A 21,790-nucleotide genomic window follows, 5' to 3' on the forward strand; every position below is an offset into this window, starting at 1 on the left:
ATATAAAAACAGATAGTAAGAGCTTCTTTAAATATATAAAAAGGAAGAGAGAGGCCAAAGTGAACATGCCCCTGAGAGAACGAGGCTGGGGAAATAATAATGGGAAACCAAGAAATGGCAGAGGAGCTGAATAAATACTTTGCATCACCTTTCATGGTAGATGACACTGTTAGCATTCCAAAAATGCTAAATAATCAAGGGGCAAAAGTGGGAGTGGGGGACGGAAATAAATACAATAACTATCACCATAGGAAAAGTACTGGAGAAACTAATGGGGCTAAAGACTGATAAGTCCCCAGGATCTGATGGGTTGCATCCTAGGATATTAAAGGAACTAGTGGATGCACTGGTAGCAATATCCAAGAATCCTTAGATTCTGAGAAAGTCCCAGGTGACTGGAAAACTGCCAATGTAACACCCTTATTCAAAAAGGGAGGGAGACAAAAAAACAAAATAAATCACAAAAAGCTAGCATACAATTTCAGCAGGTAATAGGGATGTCAAATGGAATATTGGCCTTTAATTCAAAGGGAATGGAGTATAAAAATAGAGAAGTCTTGCTAAAACTATACAAGGCACTAATTAGACCACACCTAGAATACCCTTATCTAAGGAAAGATATGCTGGCATTGGAGGCAGTCCAGAGAAGGTTCACTAGGTTGATCTTGGGTATGGAGGGATTTTCTTATGAGGAGAGGATGAGTAGCTTGAGAAGCTTGACACCATCCAGGACAAAGCAGTCCGCTTGATTGGCATCACATCCACAAAGATTCACTCCCTCCACCACCGACGCACAGTAGCAGTAGTGTGTATCATCTAAAAGATGCATCGCAGGAATTCACCAAGGCTCCTTTGACAGCACCTTCTAAACCCACGACCACTACAATCTAGAAGGACAAGGGTAGTATATAGATGGGAACACTGCCACCTTCAAGTTCCCCTCCAAAACAATCGCCATCCTGACTTGGAAATATATCACTATTCCTTCACTGTCACTGGGTCAAAATCCTGGAACTCCCTTCCTAATGGCACTGTGGGTGTACCTAAACCACATGGACTGCAACGGTTCAAGAAGGCAGCTCATCACCACCTTCTCAAGGGCAACTAGGGATGGGAAATAAATGCTGGCCCAGCCAGTGAAGCCCACATCCTGTGAATGAGTGAAAAAAAGGTTGGGCCTGAACTCATTGGAGTTTTGAAGAATGAGAGGTGGCCTTATTAAAACATGTAAGATTCTTAGGGGGCTTGTCAGGATTTTTGCTAAGAGGTTGTTTCCCCTTGTGGGAGAGTCTACGACCAGAGGGCATATGAGCAGGATGAGGTTTCCTGAAGCTCTTATGAATTAAATAAAAAGTTTTTCTGCAAAGTAAAAGCATGTCCCATCTCATGTGACAGTCACATGAGGGGACATGTTTCATTAATTTTTTATGGATTTAATGAATTGTTTTCAAAAGCGCTTCAATCTCTCTGAGGCACGGAGCTGCCTCAGGGAGAATGAAGCGCTCTTTCGCACGCATGCGCGAAAGAGCGCTGGCTCTGACTCTCCCTCCTCCCCCCCACCCACACAGGTAGCGCTCAGCACTAGCACTCACATATTATGCTGGGTGGGCCTTAATTTGCCCTCCTGCCTGAAATGGTGGTGTGGAGCCAATCGCAGACGGCAGTTGGCTCCTTGACCACCTCCGCCCACTCCCACCAAGCTCACTTGACACAGGAAAAATTCAGGCCATTATTTTTCTCCTCCTTAGTCACCTTCAATGTGCGCTCTTCCTCATTTTTCCAAAGCAGGCTCTCAGTGCCCAATGAAGTTTTCATGCACAAATAACAGTCCCCACCATACTCTTTGATGCCTCATTTGCTTCCTTTGTACTCTCTGATTTACTCTCTAGTTTCCTTCTTCTCTGCCATGCTTCCATTAACACAGTTAATCAATGTCAGGCATTTCTTCTTCTGAGTCTCCTGAAACACTTCCATTCACCTATGTGGTATCTGATGTCTTCCCATGCTTTCTGCTTCCTTGATAATGGACAAGAGATCTAAGCTCGGGGATGCAGTAATCTTTCACTGTAAGTAATTGGAGGTCAAAGCTAGGGGATGCAAGACCCTTTCACCATAATTGACCGGGGGTCTACACTGCGGGATGCAGTAGGCTTTTACTGTAAGTAATTGAAGGTCTATGCTAGGGGATACATACCCTTTCACTATAACTAACTGGAAGTCTAAGGGGTGCTGTTTCCATTCACTTTAACTGATGGGAAATCCATGCAAGTGGATGCCGTATCATTTCACTATAATTGTTTGGAAACATAGAAAATTGATGTCACAGGAGGTTGCCAACGTGTCAGTGCCAGACGTAAAAGAACTATTCAGCCTAATACCATTTCCAGCTTTTGGTCTGTGGCCATGAGGTTATAGCACCTCAAGTGCATATCCAAATATTTTTTTAAAATGTGATAGGGTTTCTGCTTCTCCTACTCCAGGCAGTGAGTTCCAGAGCCCCACCATCGTCTGGATGAAAGCATTTCTCTTCAATTCCCTTCTAATCATTCTGGAGGCTAAGGGGAGATTTGATTGAGATGTACAGAATTGTGAGTGGCCTCGATAGGGTGGATGGGAAGGGCCTATTCACCTTAGCAGAGAGATCAGTGACTAGGGGGCATAGATTTAAAGTGATTGGTAGAAAGATTAGAGAGAAGATGAGGAAAAATATTTTCACCCAGAGGGTTGGCGGGATCTTGAACACACTGCCTGAAAGATGAGTAGAGGCAGAAACCCTCAACTCATTTAAAAGGTGTCTGGATATGGACCTCGAGTCCAATACCTGCAGGGCTATGGACCAAAGACTGGAAGGTGGGATCAGGCTGGGTGGCTCGTTTTATGGCTGTGCAGATACAACGGGCCAAGTGGCTTCTTTCTTATGGCACGTAAACTTTCTATGATTCTACCAATTACTTTAAATCTATGACCCATGATTATTGACCTCTCTGTTAAAGGAAATATCTGTTAGCAGAGAGGTAAATAATTTGTAGCAGCTAACGAATGTGCAAGTTTGAAAAGACATTTGGTACTTAAAAAGGTTATTTGCTCTATCCACTCTATTTATGACCTTCATAATCTTAAACACTTCAATTAAATCTTCCCTTAGCCTCCTCTGTTCCAAAGAAAATAACCCCAGCCTCTCCAATCTTTTCTCATAGCTAAAACTCACTATTCCAAGCACATCCAAGTAAATTTCCTCAGTATCCTTTCTAGTGCAATCATATTCTGTTGTAATGCGGTGACCAGAACTTTACAAAGTACTCTAGCTGTGGCCTAACTAGCATTTTATACAGTTCTAATTGAGCCTCCTTGCTCCATATTCTATGCCTCAGCTGATAAAGGCAAGTATCTGGTGTGCCTTTTTAACCACTTTATCATAACCTGCTACCTTCAGTGATCCATAAAGATGCACTCCAAGATCCTTAAGCTCCTCTACTCTACTCAATATCCAATCATTTATTGTGCATTCCCTTGGGCTGAATTTTCCCACCGTTGGGGGAAAGTTGATGGGCGGGTGCAGTGCCATTTTATGTGGGCGGGCCAATTAAGGCCCACCCAGCATGATGTCCACAGGGAAGTGCTGTGTGCTCCCTGTGTGGGCGGCGGGAATGCCTAAAATTGAGAGTGTGCACTTTTGCGCATGCACACGAACAGTGTACTCATCTCCCTGACGCTAAGTGCTGCCTTAGGGAGATCACCTCTATGTTCAAAAATTTTTAAAATAGAAAAAAAAATTCCCTTACATGTCTCCTCATGTGACATCGTCACATGAGTTAGGATATGTTCATAATTTCCAAAAAAACTTTATTAAAATTTTTAAAACCCTACATGAAACTTCATCCAATAGTTTCTGTTTTAGGGTAAGCACCACACTCTCCTGGCCCCATTATCTCATATCATTATGCTTCCCATAATGATAAAGTTAATTATTAGTTTTTATGACCCCAAAGCTCACAAACCTATTGGAAAGAAAATTCATGTTAATTTTTTTGTTGATACCTTTTGGATATAAACACTGTCCAAATTTGATTGTTCCCTTTTGAAAACTTTCAGTGGCATTATGAGCTCAATTTCTGCTCTTTTGTAATTAATTTACAAAGCATTTTTCAATAGTTTTATATCATACACAATAATATTGGATGTTTTTTCAAGCACAAGATTAGTCTGGGTTCAAGATAAATGAACATCCACACCACACCTTTAGGTTGGACGGGCAGGTCCATTAATTACTTTAATTTATCTGTCAATGGCCTCAATTAGACATTGACAGGTCAGCGGGCGTGCAGCTGATTTTGCCGCACCCCTGCCTTCCTGAAAATTTAAATGGGGCGCGGTGACGTCAGGAGTTCCTCCCGACATCACCGTGCATCATTTTACACATCGGAAAGCGGGCCCCGCCCCCGTTCGCCAACTCATAAAATTCTGCCCCTTGTCTTGTTTGCCTTCCCCAACTGCATTACTTTGCTGATCAGATTGAATTCCATTTGCCACTTTTCTGTCCACTTGACCGGTCCATTGATATCTTCCTGCAACTAGAGCTTTCTTTCCCACCATCAACCACTCCACCAATTTTTGTATCTTCTGCAAAATTCTTAATCATGTCTCTTATGTTGAAGTCTAAATCACTGATGTGTACCATGAAAAGCAAGGGACGCAGTACTGCACTACTGGAAACAGCCTGAGTCACAAAAACACTCATAGAGCATTATCCTTTGTTTCCTGCCACTGAGCTAATTTTGGATTCAGCTTCAACTTTCCCTTGGAGCCCATGGGCTTTACTTTTCTGACAAGTTTGCCATGTGGGACCTTGTCAAAAGCTGTGCTAAAACTAATGTAGACTACATCAAATGTGCTTCTCTCCTTGTTACCTCCTCAAAAAATTCAATCAAGTTAGTCAGACATAACTTATCCTTAAAAAATCCATCATGACTGTCCTTGATTAATCCATGCCGTTTTAAATGACAATTTATACAGCCTCTCACAATTTTTTTTCCCAATAATTTAACTATCACCAAGATTAGGCTGACTGACCTATAATTAATCAGAGGACTATGCTAGGAAATGCTATAACCTATCACGGTAAATAACAGGTTTGTTTTTTAATGAATTCACAAATTTTGCAAGGCATCCATTTCTGTTCCCCTGTCAATCACAATCACAGAGCCATTGACTGGATTGACTCTGAATACTGTGTTTCGTTTACAATAAAATGCTTCAGAACATTTCACTTTAATGTTACTGAACCTCTCTCAGTTATGCTTACAGGAGGCTGAAGAGCTCACGGTAATTTTCATCTCCTTTTCCATCTGACACCAGACTATCCAGTTTGTCGATGAGCTCCGCTTCCACCTGTAACAGAGGTTAGGCAGGAGGTAAAAACTGGACAATATTTTCAGATATTACTTCTCCCTGATACCTTGGCATTCTATGACTCATGACCCTGACTTGCAGGAATCCTATCTCTCGAGCTGCCAATGTCCTTAACTGCTAGCTGCATGTGAACCAGGAAGAGTTTTTAATCACTGATGTTTAAAGTGGGGGCAAGATAGAAAGAAGGAAAGAATGAGAGAAAGAGAGAGAGAGCAAGAGAAGTGCTTTGAAGTGTAGTCACTGTAGTAACATGGGAAATGCAGCAGCTGATTTGGCCACAGCAAGATTCCACAAGCACCAATATAATAATGACCAGGTAATCTGTTTCATGATGTTTGCTGAGGGATAAATATTGGCCAAGACACTGGGGAGGACTCCTCCTGCTCCTCTTCAAAATAGTACTTTGGGATCTTTTACATCCAGGAAAGACAATGCTTTGGTTTAATGTCTCAACCAAAAGATGTCAGCCAAAGGATTAACTGGAAGAGGGCCAATTTAAGAGGGTTGAGAACAGATCTGTCCTGAGTAAATTGTAACTAAAGATTGGCAGGCAAAACTGTAATTGAACAATAGGTTGCCTTTAAAGAGGAGATGGTTTGGGTACAGTTGAAGTCAATGTTCCCTTTAACTTCAGTTTGCTGGGTGCTTCTATTTTTGTTGAACTGCATGGCACATTCCCAATTGTTGCATGCCGCACCCTCATAGCATAGAAGGAACATTGGTCAAAGTACATTTCCATGAAGGGGAAATGTAGGGAACCAAAGCCAGATGACAATGACGAAATAGAGAGAGTTAGATGGAGCAGAAAAGGGTGTAAATATAAATGCAGCAGCTTCAGGCCAGTCAGTTTAACCCCAGTGGTGGGAAAGCTTTTAGAGATGATAATCCAAGACAAAATTCATAGTCATTTGGGAAAGTGTGGATTAATTAAGGAAAGATAGCGTGGATTTGTTGAAAGCAAATTGTATTTAACTAACTTGACTGAATTTTTTGATGAGGTAACAGAGAGTGTTGTTGAGCGTAATGTGGTTGATGTGGTGTATACAGACTTCAAAAATACAATTGATAAAGTGCGACATAATAAGCTTGCCAGCAAAGTTGAAGCCCATGGAATAAAAGGAACAGTGGGTGCATGGATACAAAATTGGCTAAGTGACAGCAAACAGAGGGTAGTGGTGAAAGGTTGTCTTTTAGATTGGAGGAAGGTATACAGTGGGGTTCCCCAGGGTTCAGTGCTAGGACAAAAACAAAAAACTGCGGATGCTGGGAATCCAAAACAAAAGCCCTTAGCTTCTTCCTCGAACAGAGGCTCGAACAATCCCCATCCACCACTACTCTCCTCCGTCTGGCTGAACTTGTTCTCACACTGAACAATTTCTCCTTTAACTCCTCTCACTTCCTCCAAATAAAAGGTGTGGCTATGGGTACCCGCATGAGCCCCAGCTATGCCTGTCTCTTTATGGGGTATGTGGAACATTCCTTGTTCCAGTCCTACTCCGGCCCCCTCCCACAAATCTTTCTCCGGTACATCGATGATTACTTCGGTGCTGCTTCATGCTCTCGTCGGAACTTGGAAAAATTTTATTAATTTTGCTTCCAATCTCCACCTCTCCATCATTTTCACATGGTCCATCTCTGACACTTCCCTTCCCTTCCTTGACCTCTCTGTCTCAATTTCTGGTGATAGACTGTCCACCAATATCCATTACAAGCCTACCGACTACAGCTCCTCACACCCTGCTTCCTGTAAGGACTCCATCCCATTCACTCAGTTCCTTCGCCTCCGTCGCATCTGTTCTGATGATGCTACCTTCAAAAACAGTTCCTCTGACATGTCGTCCTTCTTCCTTAACCGAGGTTTTCCACCCACGGTGGTTGACAGGGCCCTCAACCATGTCCGGCCCATCTCCCGTGCATCCGCCCTCACGTCTTCTCCTCCCTCCCAGAAACATGATAGGGTCCCCCTTGTCCTCACTTATCACCCCACCAGCCTCCGCACTCAAAGGATCATCCTCCGCCATTTCTGCCACCACCAAACACATCTTCCCTTCATCCCCCCGGCGGCATTCCGTAGGGATCATTCCCTCCGGGACACCCTGGTCCAGTCCTCCATCACCCCCTACTCCTCAACCTCTACCTATGGCGCCTCCCCATGCCCACACAAAAGATGCAACACCTGCCGCTTCACTTCCTCTTTCCTCACTGTCCAAGGGCCCAAACACTCCTTTCAAGTGAAGCAGCATTTCACTTGCATTTCCCCCAACTTAGTCTACTGCATTCATTGCTCCCAATGCAGTCTCCTCTACATTGGAGAGACCAAATGTAAACTGAGCGACCACTGTGCAGAACACCTGCGGTCTGTCCGCAAGAAAGACCCAAACCTCCCTGTCGCTTGCCATTTTAACACTTCACCCTGCTCTCTTGCCCACATGTCTGTCCTTGGCTTGCTGCATTGTTCCAGTGAAGCCCAATGCAAACTGGAGGAACAGCACCTCATCTTCCGACTAGGCACTTTACAGCCTTCCGGACTGAATATTGAATTCAACAACTTTAGATCTTAAACTCCCTCTTCCATGCCCACCCCCTTTCCGTTTCTTCCCCCTTCCTTTTGTTTTTTCCAATAATTTATATAGATTTTTCTTTTCCCACCTATTTCCATTATTTTTAAATCTTTTATGCCCTGCTAGTCTTTCCACCCCACTCCCACTAGAGTTGTACCTTGTGTGTCCTGCCATCCATGCTTAATTAGCACATTCGTTTAGATAATATCATCACCTTCAACACCTCTTTGTTCCTTTGTCTGTGACATCTTTTGATTATCTGCTCCTATCACTGCTTGCTTGTCCCTACAACCACACCACCCCCCTACCCACCCACCCCACTTCTCCCACGCCCCCCCCCGCCACCTTAAACCAGCTTATATTTCACCCCTCTCCTAATATTCACTCAGTTCTGTTGAAGGGTCATGAGGACTCGAAATGTCAACTCTTTTCTTCTCCGCTGATGCTGCCAGATCTGCTGAGTTTTTCCAGGTAATTCTGTTTCTGTTTCAGTGCTAGGACCACTGCTTTCCTTCAAATATCTTAATGTCTTGGTCTTTGTTGTAACAGGGCACACTTTCAAAATTCTCAGATAACGCACAACTTTTAAAGTATAATGAACTCTGAGGAGGATCGTGATAGACTTCAAGAGGACATAGAGAGGTTGATGGAACGGGCAGACATGGCAGATGATATTTAATGCAGATGTGATACAGTATGGCAGGAAGAATGAGGAGAGGCAATATAAAATAAATTATAAAATTCTAAAGTGAGTGCATGAACAGAGACACCTGGGGGTATATATGCACAAATTACTAGATGTAGCAGGCCAGGTTGAGAGAGTGGTTAATAAGGCATACATGATCCTGGGCTTTATAAATAAAGGCATAGAATACAAAAGCATGGAAGTTAATGATGAACCTTTATAAAACACTGTTTTGGCTTCAACAGGAGTATTGTGCTCAATTATGATCATGCACTTTAGGAAGGATGCAAAGGTTTTAGAGGGGCTGCGGAAAAGATTTATGAAAATGGTTCCAGGGATAAGTGCCTTCAGTTACATGGATAGATTGGAGAAGTTGGGGTTGTTTTCCTTAGAGAAGAGAAGGCTGAGAGGAGATTAGATGGCAGCATTCAAAATCATGAGGGATCTAGACAGAATAGATATAGAGAAACTAGTCCCATTGGTTGAAGGGTTGAAAACCAGAGGACATGAATTTATGGTGATTGACAAAAGAACCAAAGATGACATGAGGATGAACATTTTTTTGCAGCAAGTCATTATGACCAGGAATGCACTGCCTGAAAGTCTGGTGGAGGCAGATTTAATTGTGACTTTCCAAAGGGAATTGGATGAGCACTTGAAGGGAAAAAAATTCCAGGGCTACAGGGAAAAAGGATTTAGGACTAGCTAAATTGCTCTTGCTCAGAGAAGGCTAATTGGCCTCTATCTGTGCTGTAACCATTCTATGCTTCAATGATTCAGTTCTTTTCCTCTACTGCTATTTCACTGAATGAGCTGACACACAGGGCCAGCTGTGTGCTCAAATAACTGCAAATTGAGATTTAAAAGGCACTAGTGCCTTCTGTTCTTTGTGCTATTTAAGTTAAGGTTGGGAAAGTTTGGGCTGTTTTACTGAAAATAAATTTAATTTCTTCACTTTGGCTTAGGGCCCTCAGTCCCAGTTATTGAATGAGTTGGACCATTTTAATAAACAAGAGTTAACAGGAAAGAGAAAAATAATAATGGTTGCCAAGGGGTACTCCCCTAAAATGTTACAAAAATGAACCTCTTAATGTAAAAGTGCATTACTTGTATTGCAAATATTTGCATTTATTAAGATAAGGGATTATCGATGTTGGAGATTTGAACATTTTAATTTTGGGTATTTAATACCAGCATCACCAGTGCCACTACAGGTTAGATGTTGAGTAAAGTTCCCCTTATAATAGCAACCTGAGAAGAACAACCTAATGTGGCATTGTTTCATCTCCCACATTAGCCATTTTGTGACCTCTTTGAATTAGATTGCAAATTGGTTTTCCTGTGGGTGCACACCCAACAACAACTTGGACCTATAAAGCATCATACAAGAAGAAATGCATTTCCAAGTGTTTAACAGAGATGTATCATCAGGAGTTGGATTGAAATTTTCCAAACATATGTCACACAGGAGCCTTACAGCTAGCAGAGGAGAATTTCATTCTGTCAGTCTGGGATGGGCCCAAACACAGGTTCCAGAGGACAAAGGCAGTGTCTATCTAACCCCAAAAATACTGTTGTACATGGGCCTTCTGTCACCTTCACCATTCTTCAGTTCTCCACTTTATACTTGTTGCTATTCTGCACTCTGCAATAGAACTTTCACTCTTTAGTTGCAAGCTTTACAGTATTTTTATAAGGAGGGCATCTTCTAAAATTCAAGATTCAATCCAGGTCCCAGAATGGAATGACCAAGTTTAAGAAGAGTTCACCACCCAAACCTAGCTCTTAGAATTGAAAACATTAGTTAAACAGTCCACCCTCCCTCCATCTGCTCATACTCACTCTGCTTACCTGTTTGAAATTGCCATTCTTTCGCTGCTCCCAGTCCATCATGTCATGGAAGATTGGGATCATTACATTCCGTACCTCAACTTGTGGCACCAGTGTGACACCAAGGAAGGGACCAATCATCCCTGGGATAAAATGAATCTTATTTTCACCTTAAAAAACAAACATACATATTTGTCAAGGATAATGCAAGAAAGAAGATAGAGCCTAGTGGCATTTTATAAATCACATACACAGCAACCAAAAAGCAATGACAGCTAGGAGACTATAAGGCACGTTTTCTTGTTGGTGATACTTAAAATGAATTAACGTAATTCAATCTGGTGGGTTCTGAAACCTGGGAGATTACTCAGCTCTGGCCTAAGAGATCAATGGCTGAATTTTACTTGGCCTTGGCAGGTGTGTTTCCGTGGAGGAGGGCGCATAAAATAGGGCAGGCCATCACCTTCCTGCCCACCCTCGAGCTCTCCCCCATAATTCAGGGTTAGGCAGGCACCAAAATCGGCAGCCCACCTGCCATATTTGAATGAATAATCAAGGTCAATTAGACTTGTTATCAAGCCAATTGACCCTGATAGTACGATGCCCATGCCATAAAACGTTTGGAGTGAGCAGCCAGGTGGATGTGGGAAGCCTGATTTTTAAAATCAAATGTTTAAAGGGCAGGAAGGAAGTAGGATGCTAACTCTTCGGGGGCTACCCTTTGCAGATCGTGGGGCAGCCCCCCACCCCCACCCCACCTTCTTTCCTACCCATTCCCATCCTTAGACCCAGCACCCCTTCCTCCCACAACCTACCCAAATGCTCCTGGCCCAAGGCCCTGGAGTCACCTGCTTCGGGAATCCATAGGCCTTGATCTTCCTCTTCTCCAGTAGTCCTGGCAGCTGCCAATGATGTCTTCCTGGCGCTGCCGGGACTGATGGAGCTGCCGGCCAATTGGATTAGTCAGCAGTTCCAAAGGGCAGGACTTTCTCCACAGTGAGAGGCAGGAGTCCCACTTAGCCCTCGTTAGTCTGCCTCCAGTGCTTTATGGCTGCGGGGCAGTCACGTGGAGCAAGTTAGCTCCATGCCGATGTGGCTTCTGGGGGATGTGCCCTGTGTCCCCTGTGCATTATTCAGCTCTAGGTTACCAAGTTGGATACTAAGGGCCAGATTTTGCAGAGTCGTGGAGACTCTGCAATCCTTTAAAAATGGCAGATGGGACAATATTTGTAGCCCCATCTCACGTTTGGCAGATCCCAACTTTGCTGGTAGAGGGAAGTGGCTGGTCTGAGAAGCACACAGGCACAAAGTAAATGGTTGGGCCATTTAAAGTAAGTGCACAAGACAAGCGGCCTGATTTTCACTCTAGGAACAGCTTCAACCCGCAGTGTGTATTCCACAACTTTATGGTGGCGACGTAAGTGCTCTTGAAAGGCAGATAAGGGGCAGAATAGTCCCAGATATGCACCAAGTGTGGTAGGTAGCAAGCGGTAAAAGAAAGTTTTACTGGCCGGCCACAATGGTAGCTTTTCATGTGCTATCATCTCAGTCCGGCATTCCCAGGAAACACATCACTTTGATGGCTGGTGGGCTCTCATTTGCCTGCCACGCCACCACCTCGCCACTTGTTTACGTTGAGTGCCAAATTTAAAGTGCAGTCACACGTATACCTCTCAGTGCTTCCAGCCCAGGACTGCTGCACAGAAGACATGGCCCCGAAAGGCAAGAGGACTGCAGTCTCCCCCGCCTCCTCCCCACCCCCGATTCAGTGACATGTCCCTGGAATGACTTCTGGATGCCACGGAGGCCAATCTGATTTCCTCTACCCCAGCTCTGGCTGCAGGAGGAACAGAAATCTCACCACTCTGGCCTGGTAGGTGATGGCAGTGGTGATCAGTGCCAATGCTGCACAGAAGAGGTTGCCCATCCAATGCGGAAAGAGGATGAATGATCTCGTCCATGCAGCCAGGGTAAAGCAACCATCTCATCACTCTAAACCACACATTCACAAGCCTGTCACACATTCACTGGCATCTCACTCACTGCCAGCTCAAGGGACATCATCATTCACTCTCTCAGACACCCCCTCACATTCTCACATCTCCATCTGGCCTCTTCTCCTCTAGCAACTGCTTCCTCAGCCCTCACCCTCTTGAGGCCACTTGCAAAAATCAACTTGCTCCCCCACACACACCCAGGGACTCCCCCTTCCCCAGTACAGCCCTTGCCCTACAGCTTCTTCATTTGCCTGAGGAGACTTCTGCCCCTTCCCCAAGCAAACCCTAGCCCTGCAGCCATTGAAAAGTCACCCCCGCCTTATGGCTGGTCTGGTAGGTAATAAAGGCCTGCCCGTGAGACCCCTTAAGAGTGATGTGGTGCAGTCTGCAAAGCCTGGTGCTGATGACCGTGAGTACTGCCCAAAGCAAGGGAGGCAAACAAATCTCTAATTCCCAAACGAAGTGAAGCTCACCAAGTGCACGTCATTTTTGTTCAGTTGTGAGACATGCTGGCGTGCTCGGATGATCCAGCATGGCGGGATGATTCCAGTGGGCTGGGCTTAAAATGATATGCAGATGTATGATCTGCATAAGGCTTCCATCGTCCGACGGTGGGAAATAGGCCACCATTGATGGGCAAAGCGGACAATTGCAAACTGATTTCACAATGTCGTGAAACCAATTTTTGGCCTTCTCAACATATTGTCTGTTCGCACCACCAAACATGCCCAATGCCAGCAGGCACGGTAAATTCCGCCTAAGATATGTTGTACTGTCAAGCTGTCATGTTATTTAAATTGCTGGCCCTTTAAAAATTGAAAAAAAAACTGCCGGTCTGTTTCTGTGAGAAAAAAAAACAGTTTGAGTAGTTTCAATAACTGTTGACATAACCCTAAGTGCTATCATTATGGCATTAGCATTGCTTGACAGCTTTCCATAATTTGTCATTATCATAGTGTGGAGGGGGGGGCGTGGTTTGGGGGGGCTGTAATTTCACAGTTTGACTGACAGCGCAAATAGGTTTTTAAAGGATTAGCTGTCTTTGATATTGGGTTATGAATACAAATGTTTGTTGTTATAGCAGATTAACTCCTTGAGGAATTTCAATGTATTGAATGGGCTTTTGTGATTGGGACTTTTTTTATATAGTCAATTCTGTAACAAATATTTAGAACTTTATTTCATCTTAGAAGTGTAGAAAATAGAAGCAGGAGTAGGCTGTTTAATCCTTCGAGCCTGCTCTGTCATTCAATATGATCATGGCTGATCCTCTATCTCAACACCAAACATCCACTTTCTCCCCATACCCATTGATTTCTTTATTGTCTAGAAATCTATCTATTTCCTTCTTAAGTATATTCAGTGACTTGGCCTCCACAACATTCTGTGACAGAGAATTCCACAGGCTCACCACCCTCGGAGTAAATAAATTTCTTCTTATCTCAGTCTGAAATGGCCTACCCCATATCCTGAGACTGTGACCCCTTGTTCTAGACCCCCCCAGCCAGGGGAAACATCATCCCTGCATCCAGTCAGTCCAGCCCTGTCAGAATTTTATATGTTTCAATGAGAAGCCCTCTCATTCTTCTAAACTCCAGTGAGTACAGGCCTAATCGACCCAATCTCTCCTCATACCATAACCCTGCCACCCTAGGAATCAGTCTGGTGAACCTTTGTTGCACTCCCTAAGGCCATAAGACCATAAGTCATAGGAGTAGAAGTAGGCCATTTGGCCCCTCGAGTCTGCTCCAACATTCAATGAGATCATGGCTGATCTGATAATCCTCAACTCCACTTTCCTGCCTTTTCCACATAACCCTTGATTCCTTTACTGATTAAAAATCTGTCCATCTCGGCCTTGAATATACTTAACGACCCAGCCTCTACAGCACTCCAGTAAAGAATTCCACAGATTCACTGCCCTGAGAGAAGAAATTCCTTCTCATCTCTGTCTTAAATGAATGACCCCTTTTTCTGAGATTATGCCCTTTGGTCTTAGACTCTTCCACAAGAGAAAGCAACTTCTCAGCATCTACCCTGTCAAGCCCCCTAAGAATCTTATATGTTTCAATAAGATCGCCTCTCATTCTTCTAAACTCCAATGAGTACAGACCCAACCTACTCCACCTCTCCTCATAAGAAAATCCCTCCATACCCCAGATCAACCTGATGAACCTTCGCTGGGCTGCCTCCAATGCCAGTATATCTTTCCTTAGATAAGGGGACCAAAGCTGTTCACAGTATTCTAGGTGCGGCCTTGTATAGTTTTAGCAAGACTTCCCTATTTTTATACTCCATTCCCTTTGAAATAAAGGCCAACATTCCATTTGCGTTCCCTATTACCTGTTGAACTTGTATGCTAGCTTTTTGGGATTCATGCACAAGGACCCCCAAATCCCTCTGTGCTGCAGCTTTCTGCAGTCTTTCTCCCTTTAAATAATATTCAGCTCTTCTATTCTTCCTGCCAAAGTGCATAACCTTACATTTTCCCACATTATAATCCATCTGCCAAATTTTTGCCCACTCACTTAACCTGTCTATATCCCTCTGTAGACTCTTTGTGTCATCTTCGCCACTTGCCTTCCCATCTGTTTTTGTGTCATCTGCAAACTTGGCGATAGTACATTCATTTCCCTCATCCAAGTCATTAATATATATTGAAAAATAATTGTGGCCTCAGCACAGATCCCTGTTACACTCCACTAGTTGCAGGTTGCCATCCTGAAAATGCCCCCCATATCCCAACTCTCTGTCTTCTATTAGTTAGCCAATCCTCTATCCATGCTAATATACTACCCCCCCAACACCATGGGCTCTTATCTTATTAAGTAATGTTATGTATGGTACCTTATCGAACACCTTTTGGAAATCCACATATATTACATCTACTGGTTCCTCTTTATCTATCCTGCTTGTTACCTCCTCAAATAACTCTAATAAATTTGTCAGGCACGATTTCCCCTTCATGAAGCCATGCTGACTCTGTTTGCTTATAGTATGCATTTCTGAATGCTCTGTTTCTATATGCTTCATAATAGACTCTAATATTTTCCCAATGATGGATGTTAAGCTAACTGGCCTATAGTTACCTGTTTTTTGTCTCCCTCCCTTTTTGAATAAGGGTGTTACATTGACAGTTTTCCAATCCTCTGGGACTTTTCCAGAATCTAAGGATTCTTGGAAGATTACTACCAGTGCATCCACTATCTCTGCAGCCAATTCCTTTAATATCCTGGGATGCAACCCACCAGGTCTAGAGGACTTATTGGCCTTTAGCCCCAATAATTTCCCTAGTATTTATTTCCTCCCCCCGCCCACTTTTGCCCCTTGATTGTTTTGTATTTTTGGAATGTTATTAGTGTCTTCTACTTTGAAGACTGATGAAAAGTATTTATTCAAGTCCTCTGCCATTTCCTGGTTCCCCGTTATCATTTCCCCAGTCTCGTTCACTAAGGGCCCACGGTTCACTTTGGCCTCTCTCTTCCTTTTTATATATTTAAAGAAGCTCTTACTGTCTGTTTTTATATTACTTGCTAGTTTACTCTCAAAGGTAAGTTTTATTTATTTTAGAAAGTTTATTTTCTTCCTCTTTATTATTTTTTTGGTCATCTTCAGTTGGTTTTTAAAACTTCCCAACCCTCTGGCTTATCACTAATCTTTGCCACATTGTATGTTTTTTCTTTCAATTTAATACACTCCTTAACTTTCTTGGTTAACCATGGTTGCTTCCTTACCTTTCTTGGTTAACCCCTTCCTAGAATCCCTCTTCCTCACTGGGATATATCTTTGTTGTGAGTCATGAACTATTTTCTAAAAAGTCCGCCATTTTTCATCAACTGTCTTTTCTGCTAAACTCCTTTCCCAGTCTACTCCAGCCAAGTCTGCCCTCATTCATTTGTAATTACCCTTTTTTCCTTTGAGGCTAGGAGACCAAAACTGCATACAGTACCCCAGGTGTGGTCTCAACAAGGCCCTGTACAGCTCCAGTAAGACATCCTTGCTCCTGTACTCAAATCCTCTTGCAATGAAGGCCAACATGCCGTTTACTTTCCTAACTGCTTACTGCAACTGCATGCTTGCTTTCAGTGACTGGTGTACAAGGACACCTAGGTCCCTTTGTACATCAACATGTCCCAATCTATCACCACTTAAATAATATTCTGCCATTCTGTTTTTCCTACCGAAATGGATAAGTTCACATTTATCCACGTTATACTGCATTTACCATCTATTTGCCCACTTACTCAATTGGTCTAAATCGCTTTGAATCCTCTTAACATCCTTTGCACCACTCACATTCCCACCTAGTTTTGTTTCATCAGTAAACTTGGAAATATTACATTTGGTTCCCTTATCCAAATCACTGATATATGTGAATAGCTGGGGAAGCACTGATCCCTGCGGTACCTCACTAGTCATAGCCTACCACTCTGATAAAGACCCATTTATTCCGAATCTCTTGGCGGAATTTTCCGTGCCTGCTGGTGTTGGGAGCGTTCGGCGGCGTGAGCAGACAATATGGCGAGATGTGAAACCAGTTTGCAATTGCCTGTTCAGCCCACCATGGCAGGCTGCGGTTCCCGCCATCAGACATTGGGAACCTCATTGTAATACATCTGCATATTATTATAAGACCAGATCGCCGGAATCATCTCCCCACGCTGGATCATCTGCCCACGTCAGAGGGAAAACATGCCAGTGCAGAACACATCTTGACAAGGGTGACGTACAGAAGTCGGAACTTACCGCCAGGGCTTTGCTCACATCACGGACACCGGAGGAGCAGAAGATGCTGGAGCCTGACAGCAATGGCACACTGGAGAAATGTCAATGCATGCTGGGTGGACATGGAAAGTCACTGTTGAGGGTCTGCTCACAATGGATGGTCAAGGGGATGGAGGGAAGTTCCACCTGTGTTAGGGAGAGGAAGAAGTACCTTGGCTGGGCTGGGAAGGTCTAATTTCGACTGGGAAAGGAAGAGGTGTCGGGGAGGGGGTGAGGTTGGGAGGGGGGGAAATGAAGGTGTCGGGGGGGAGTTTGAGGTTTGGGAGGGGAACGAAGGTGTCGGGGGGGAGGGCGGGAGAGGGGACGGGAGTACGGGGAAGGAGGAGGTAACCGGGGAGAAAACGGCAACTGGGGTTGAAGGTGTAAGGGAAGGAGCTCAGAGGGGGGAAAGGAGTACAGAGAGGGTAGGGAGTCCAGGGGGAGGAAGGAGTACAGAGAGGGGATGGAGTCCAGGGTAAGGAAGGAGTGCGGAGAGTGGGGGGAATAAGGGTGGAGGAAGAAGCAAGGGTGAAAGGAGTCGGGGGTGGGGAAGGATTAAGGGTGGCAGAAGAAGTAAGGTTGTCTGAAGGAGTCAGGAAGGGAGAAAGGGGAAAGTCTTGGGATGGGCGGCCTTCAGAAGGCATGGGAAAACCATGCAGCTCCTATTTAATCCCTGAGGCTCCACTAAATCCTGGTGGGCTCAGGGGGGGAGAGTCTGTGGTGGGGGAAGGACTAAGGCAGGGGAGTCTGGGGCGGAAGGGGTTCCAAGAGTGGAAGGGGTTCCAAGGTGGGAAGGAGTTCCAAGGGAGGATGGGCTTGTAAGAGGGGGAGGAGTTGCACGGGGGGAAAGGGTCTGGAGTGGTGGGGTGTTCAGTTGAACGTGCAAAGGAGGGCTCTGATGAGTCCATGACTGCGTCCTGGGGAGTGAACTGAGGGTGGGCGTGGCACAAAGGAATGGTGAGAATGACCGAGGGCAGACTGAGATGATAGAGCAGGAGGGTAAGGGTTCGGCGGTATTGGTAGAGGGGAAGGCAAGGGTGATTGGTGCGAACTTGGAGGCAGGCACATACCCTGGGGTGGCAAGGAAGAGGTTGGAGAGGTTAATGTGGATGGGGGTGGAATTTCCGGGAAGGAAGGGAACGTACACGTTCACCCAGACATCCCGAAAAGAATAGGGTTGTGGCCAGTAGGTCACAAAGGGGAGATAGAAGGTGATGGCAGAGGGGTCAACTGTGATGGGGGAAAGGAAATGGGTGACTATGGAAGAGGAAAGGATAGGGGATTGAATGAAACATTGTATCACCACTGTGCTGTCTACATAGAAAGCAAAAAGAGAGTCGTGGTGGGAGAGATCAGGTGCTGTATGAGAGTGTGATCAGTGGGTGGGCAGAGATGCAGGTCAGCCCAGATGGACAACCGAAAGCAAACCCCAGCAGGCAGCACTGAAAATTCTCAGGACATTGAGGTGAGTGAGATATGGGAAGGATTCACGTGTATGATAGAGCGCTTGCACGAGGCTCTGAAAGGCCCTGGCACACACACACTTCTCCCTCCAAATCACTCTTGGGCTAGCTGCTATCTCTGCGGTGACAGAGGACAAGGTTGAGGGGCTCACAGGTTAAGGGGACTCGGAGAGAGAGGACAGCCTCTGAGATTATTGAATGGATGCCCCAGGGGTGTCCAGTTGCTGCTCCTGCTCTCTTTGGTACCTGGGAGCACCAGTCTGACTCCTTGAAGGGAAGGAGCACCTGGAGGGACGTCGAGGTGCCTGCTTCCCTCTTGTATTGCCACTGCAGGAACTCACCCATAGCTACTGCGATGGAGTGCAGGTCTGCACATAGCTCTGCGTTCTGCTGGACTCTCCATAGCATCTGTCATCCTTCCCATGGAGACCTCCATTTGCACACAAGAGGACACCACTTCATATGAGAGCAGGCAGATGCATTCCTCTGACGCACGAGTTGAGGGCTCTGTTGAGGGCTTCCAATAACTCTGCGTGATGTTCCCACACCTCTGCTGATTCTCCAGGAGGAGCTGGAAGACTAAATCCAGAGGTTTGTCTTCTGACTCAGACCTCACAGATGCCACTTCCCCAGCAGCCCTCCAAGTGCCAGGGAGCTCAGCTGCACATGCCTCCTCCTGCTGCGAACACATGTCTGTGGGGTGACCACCAGATTGTGAACCCGAGCCTGCTCTAGATTGAGGTCCCACTGAGGTCTGTGTCGCTGCACTGGTGGAAGGTGTGGTAAGTGCTATGGTGGGTCTTCCAAGTTGCTTATTTCCAGCTGTTCAATAGAGGAGGTGCCCTCTTGGCTGGAGGTGAGGACCTGGATGGAGCTGATGGATTGGCTGGCTGAGGGTGTCGGTCACTTGGCAGAGCACCCTTGAAACAAAGTACAGATAACTAGTGCATATCAGCACAGTCAAAAGCAGGAGAGAAAACACTCCTATTTGCATTGGGGGACGGATGATGTGGTGCAGGATTCTCACGAGGGTGTTCGCCATCGACATCACCATCACCACAGGCATGGTCCACATCCTCAGCACGATGGCACACTCCTTAAATTGAGTGAGAGGCATAATATGGGTCACTCCAACCCTGTCAGGGACCTCTCCCTGCTGATATGAGCAGACTTCTCCTGTATGAAAACAGGTGGAGAGAGTGTAAGCAGGGCACATGCCATGCATGGAATGTTTGTGTGGGGACCGGAGCCCTGGACAGGATGAGGATGCAAGCCTGAGACAATATGAGCCTGATGGAGATGTGAGGGTGTGTGTGAGAGTTAGCGGTGTTGTCCCTTGAGGTGTGAAATTCCTGTGGATGTGTAAAGGGTTTGTGAGTGTGAGAGTTAAAGGAGATGAGAAGAGTGACTTACCCTGGTGGAACTGATGAGACCATTCACCCTGTTGAGGCACTGGGTGACTGTCCTCTTTTGTAGGACATTGGCGCTGACCACCGCTGCCACCACCTCCCATGCTGGATTGGTGATGCTGCTGTCCATCCTGCGGCCAGAGTAGGGGTAGAGGACATCATGGTGGGCTTCCACTGCATCCAAATGGCACTCGAGGGATGTGTCACTAAACCAGGGGGCTGCTATCTTTTTGCCTTTCGGGGCCACCCTGTCTTCTGTGCAGCAGTGCTGGGCTGAAAGCACTGAGAGGTGTGTGCACGGCTGCACTTTAAATGTTGTGCCTGCAATGATGAAGCAGCGAGGTGATGGCATGGTGGGTGAATGACAGCGTGTCTGCCATCAAAATGGCATGTTTTCTGGGGATGCATAATTTATGTGGTGGGTTTGAGATGATACGGCGTGAGAAGGCGTCATTGTGACTGGCAGGTAAAACATTGTTTTCCTGTCCGCTACCACACTTAGCGCAAATCTGGGACGATTCTGCCCTCTGTTTCCTGTCTGGTAACCAATTCTTAATCCATGCCAATATATTACCCTCAATCTCATGTGCTTTAATTTTGCACACAAAATGGCTACTCGGCTAAAATGGCTAAATGGGACTTTACAATAGCTCCTGAGGTCTACCTATGGTGGATACCGCGTGAGTTGGTGTAGAATGTGGAAGGGCAAAGGGGGTTGGGTGGGGTCATGAGTTGCCATGAGTTGGCACTAAGTTGGTGTAGGGGCTGTAAAGGGCCAAGGAGATGTGTGGGGGGCATGGGTTGGCATGGAGGGTATGAGGGGCCATTGGGTGTTGGTGGAGCATGTGTTGACATGGCTGAGGTGTGGGGATTGGGTGAGGGGTCGAGGGGGTGTGAAGGGTGAGGGCAGAACCTTGTAATTCAGAAGCAAGAGTGCTACCAACTGAGCCACAGCTGACATGACTGAAAATACAGCAAAAAGGTCAAACGTGGGCAGTTATATTGAAATGCAAATGAAAAGAGTCTTATGCATTTTTATTCAAAACATTCCCCTATCCTATATTTTTAAAAAGAGGTTTGTAAAAGCATTTGTTGTTTTTAATTAAACTGCCAATTGTTTAGTGCCTCACTGGCTCCATCTCTTCCTCCTTGTTAATCTACTTAGTGACATGACCAATGGGAACATCCAGGAGGTCTTCGGTTTTAAATGACATGACATTCCCTAATTTCTAGCTACCAATGACATCAAGGGATATGGGGATAGTGCGGAAAGATGGCGTTGAGGTAGAAGATCAGCTACCATCTAGTTAAATGACAGAGAATGCTCAAGGGGTTGAATGGTCTACTCCTGCTCCTATGTTCTTGTCCCTTAGACATTCCAATTTAGATACTTGTATATGGAAAAAAGAACCAAAAAATGAATTGGAGATGTATGCAGTCTGTGAATACATTGCATTTTGGGCTTCAGAGAAGTGGTTGTGAGCAGCGGTCAGACATGGTACAAAATGTTTCCCAAAACTCAAACTGTGAAGGAGAGGATTGGCTTTATTGGTAAAGAAGAATAAGAACTGGAACAAAAACAGAATTACCTGGAAAAACTCAGCAGGTCTGGCAGCATCGGCGGAGAAGAAAAGAGTTGACGTTTCGAGTCCTCATGACCCATCGACAGGTT

At 45.2% G+C, this 21,790-nt stretch overlaps 1 protein-coding gene across 1 annotated transcript in view; it reads right to left on the reverse strand.

The window, feature by feature from the left end:
• Window positions 1-21,790, reverse strand: part of dock3 (dedicator of cytokinesis 3) — a 1,401,685-nt gene that overhangs the window by 212,705 nt on the left and 1,167,190 nt on the right. The window contains 2 exon segments of the mRNA XM_041191502.1: window positions 5,303-5,388; window positions 10,507-10,655. Of these exon segments, the coding sequence (XP_041047436.1) occupies window positions 5,303-5,388; window positions 10,507-10,655 (235 nt within the window).

The sequence above is a fragment of the Carcharodon carcharias genome, chromosome 7 (assembly GCF_017639515.1).
Source record: "Carcharodon carcharias isolate sCarCar2 chromosome 7, sCarCar2.pri, whole genome shotgun sequence".
NCBI lineage: Eukaryota > Metazoa > Chordata > Chondrichthyes > Lamniformes > Lamnidae > Carcharodon > Carcharodon carcharias.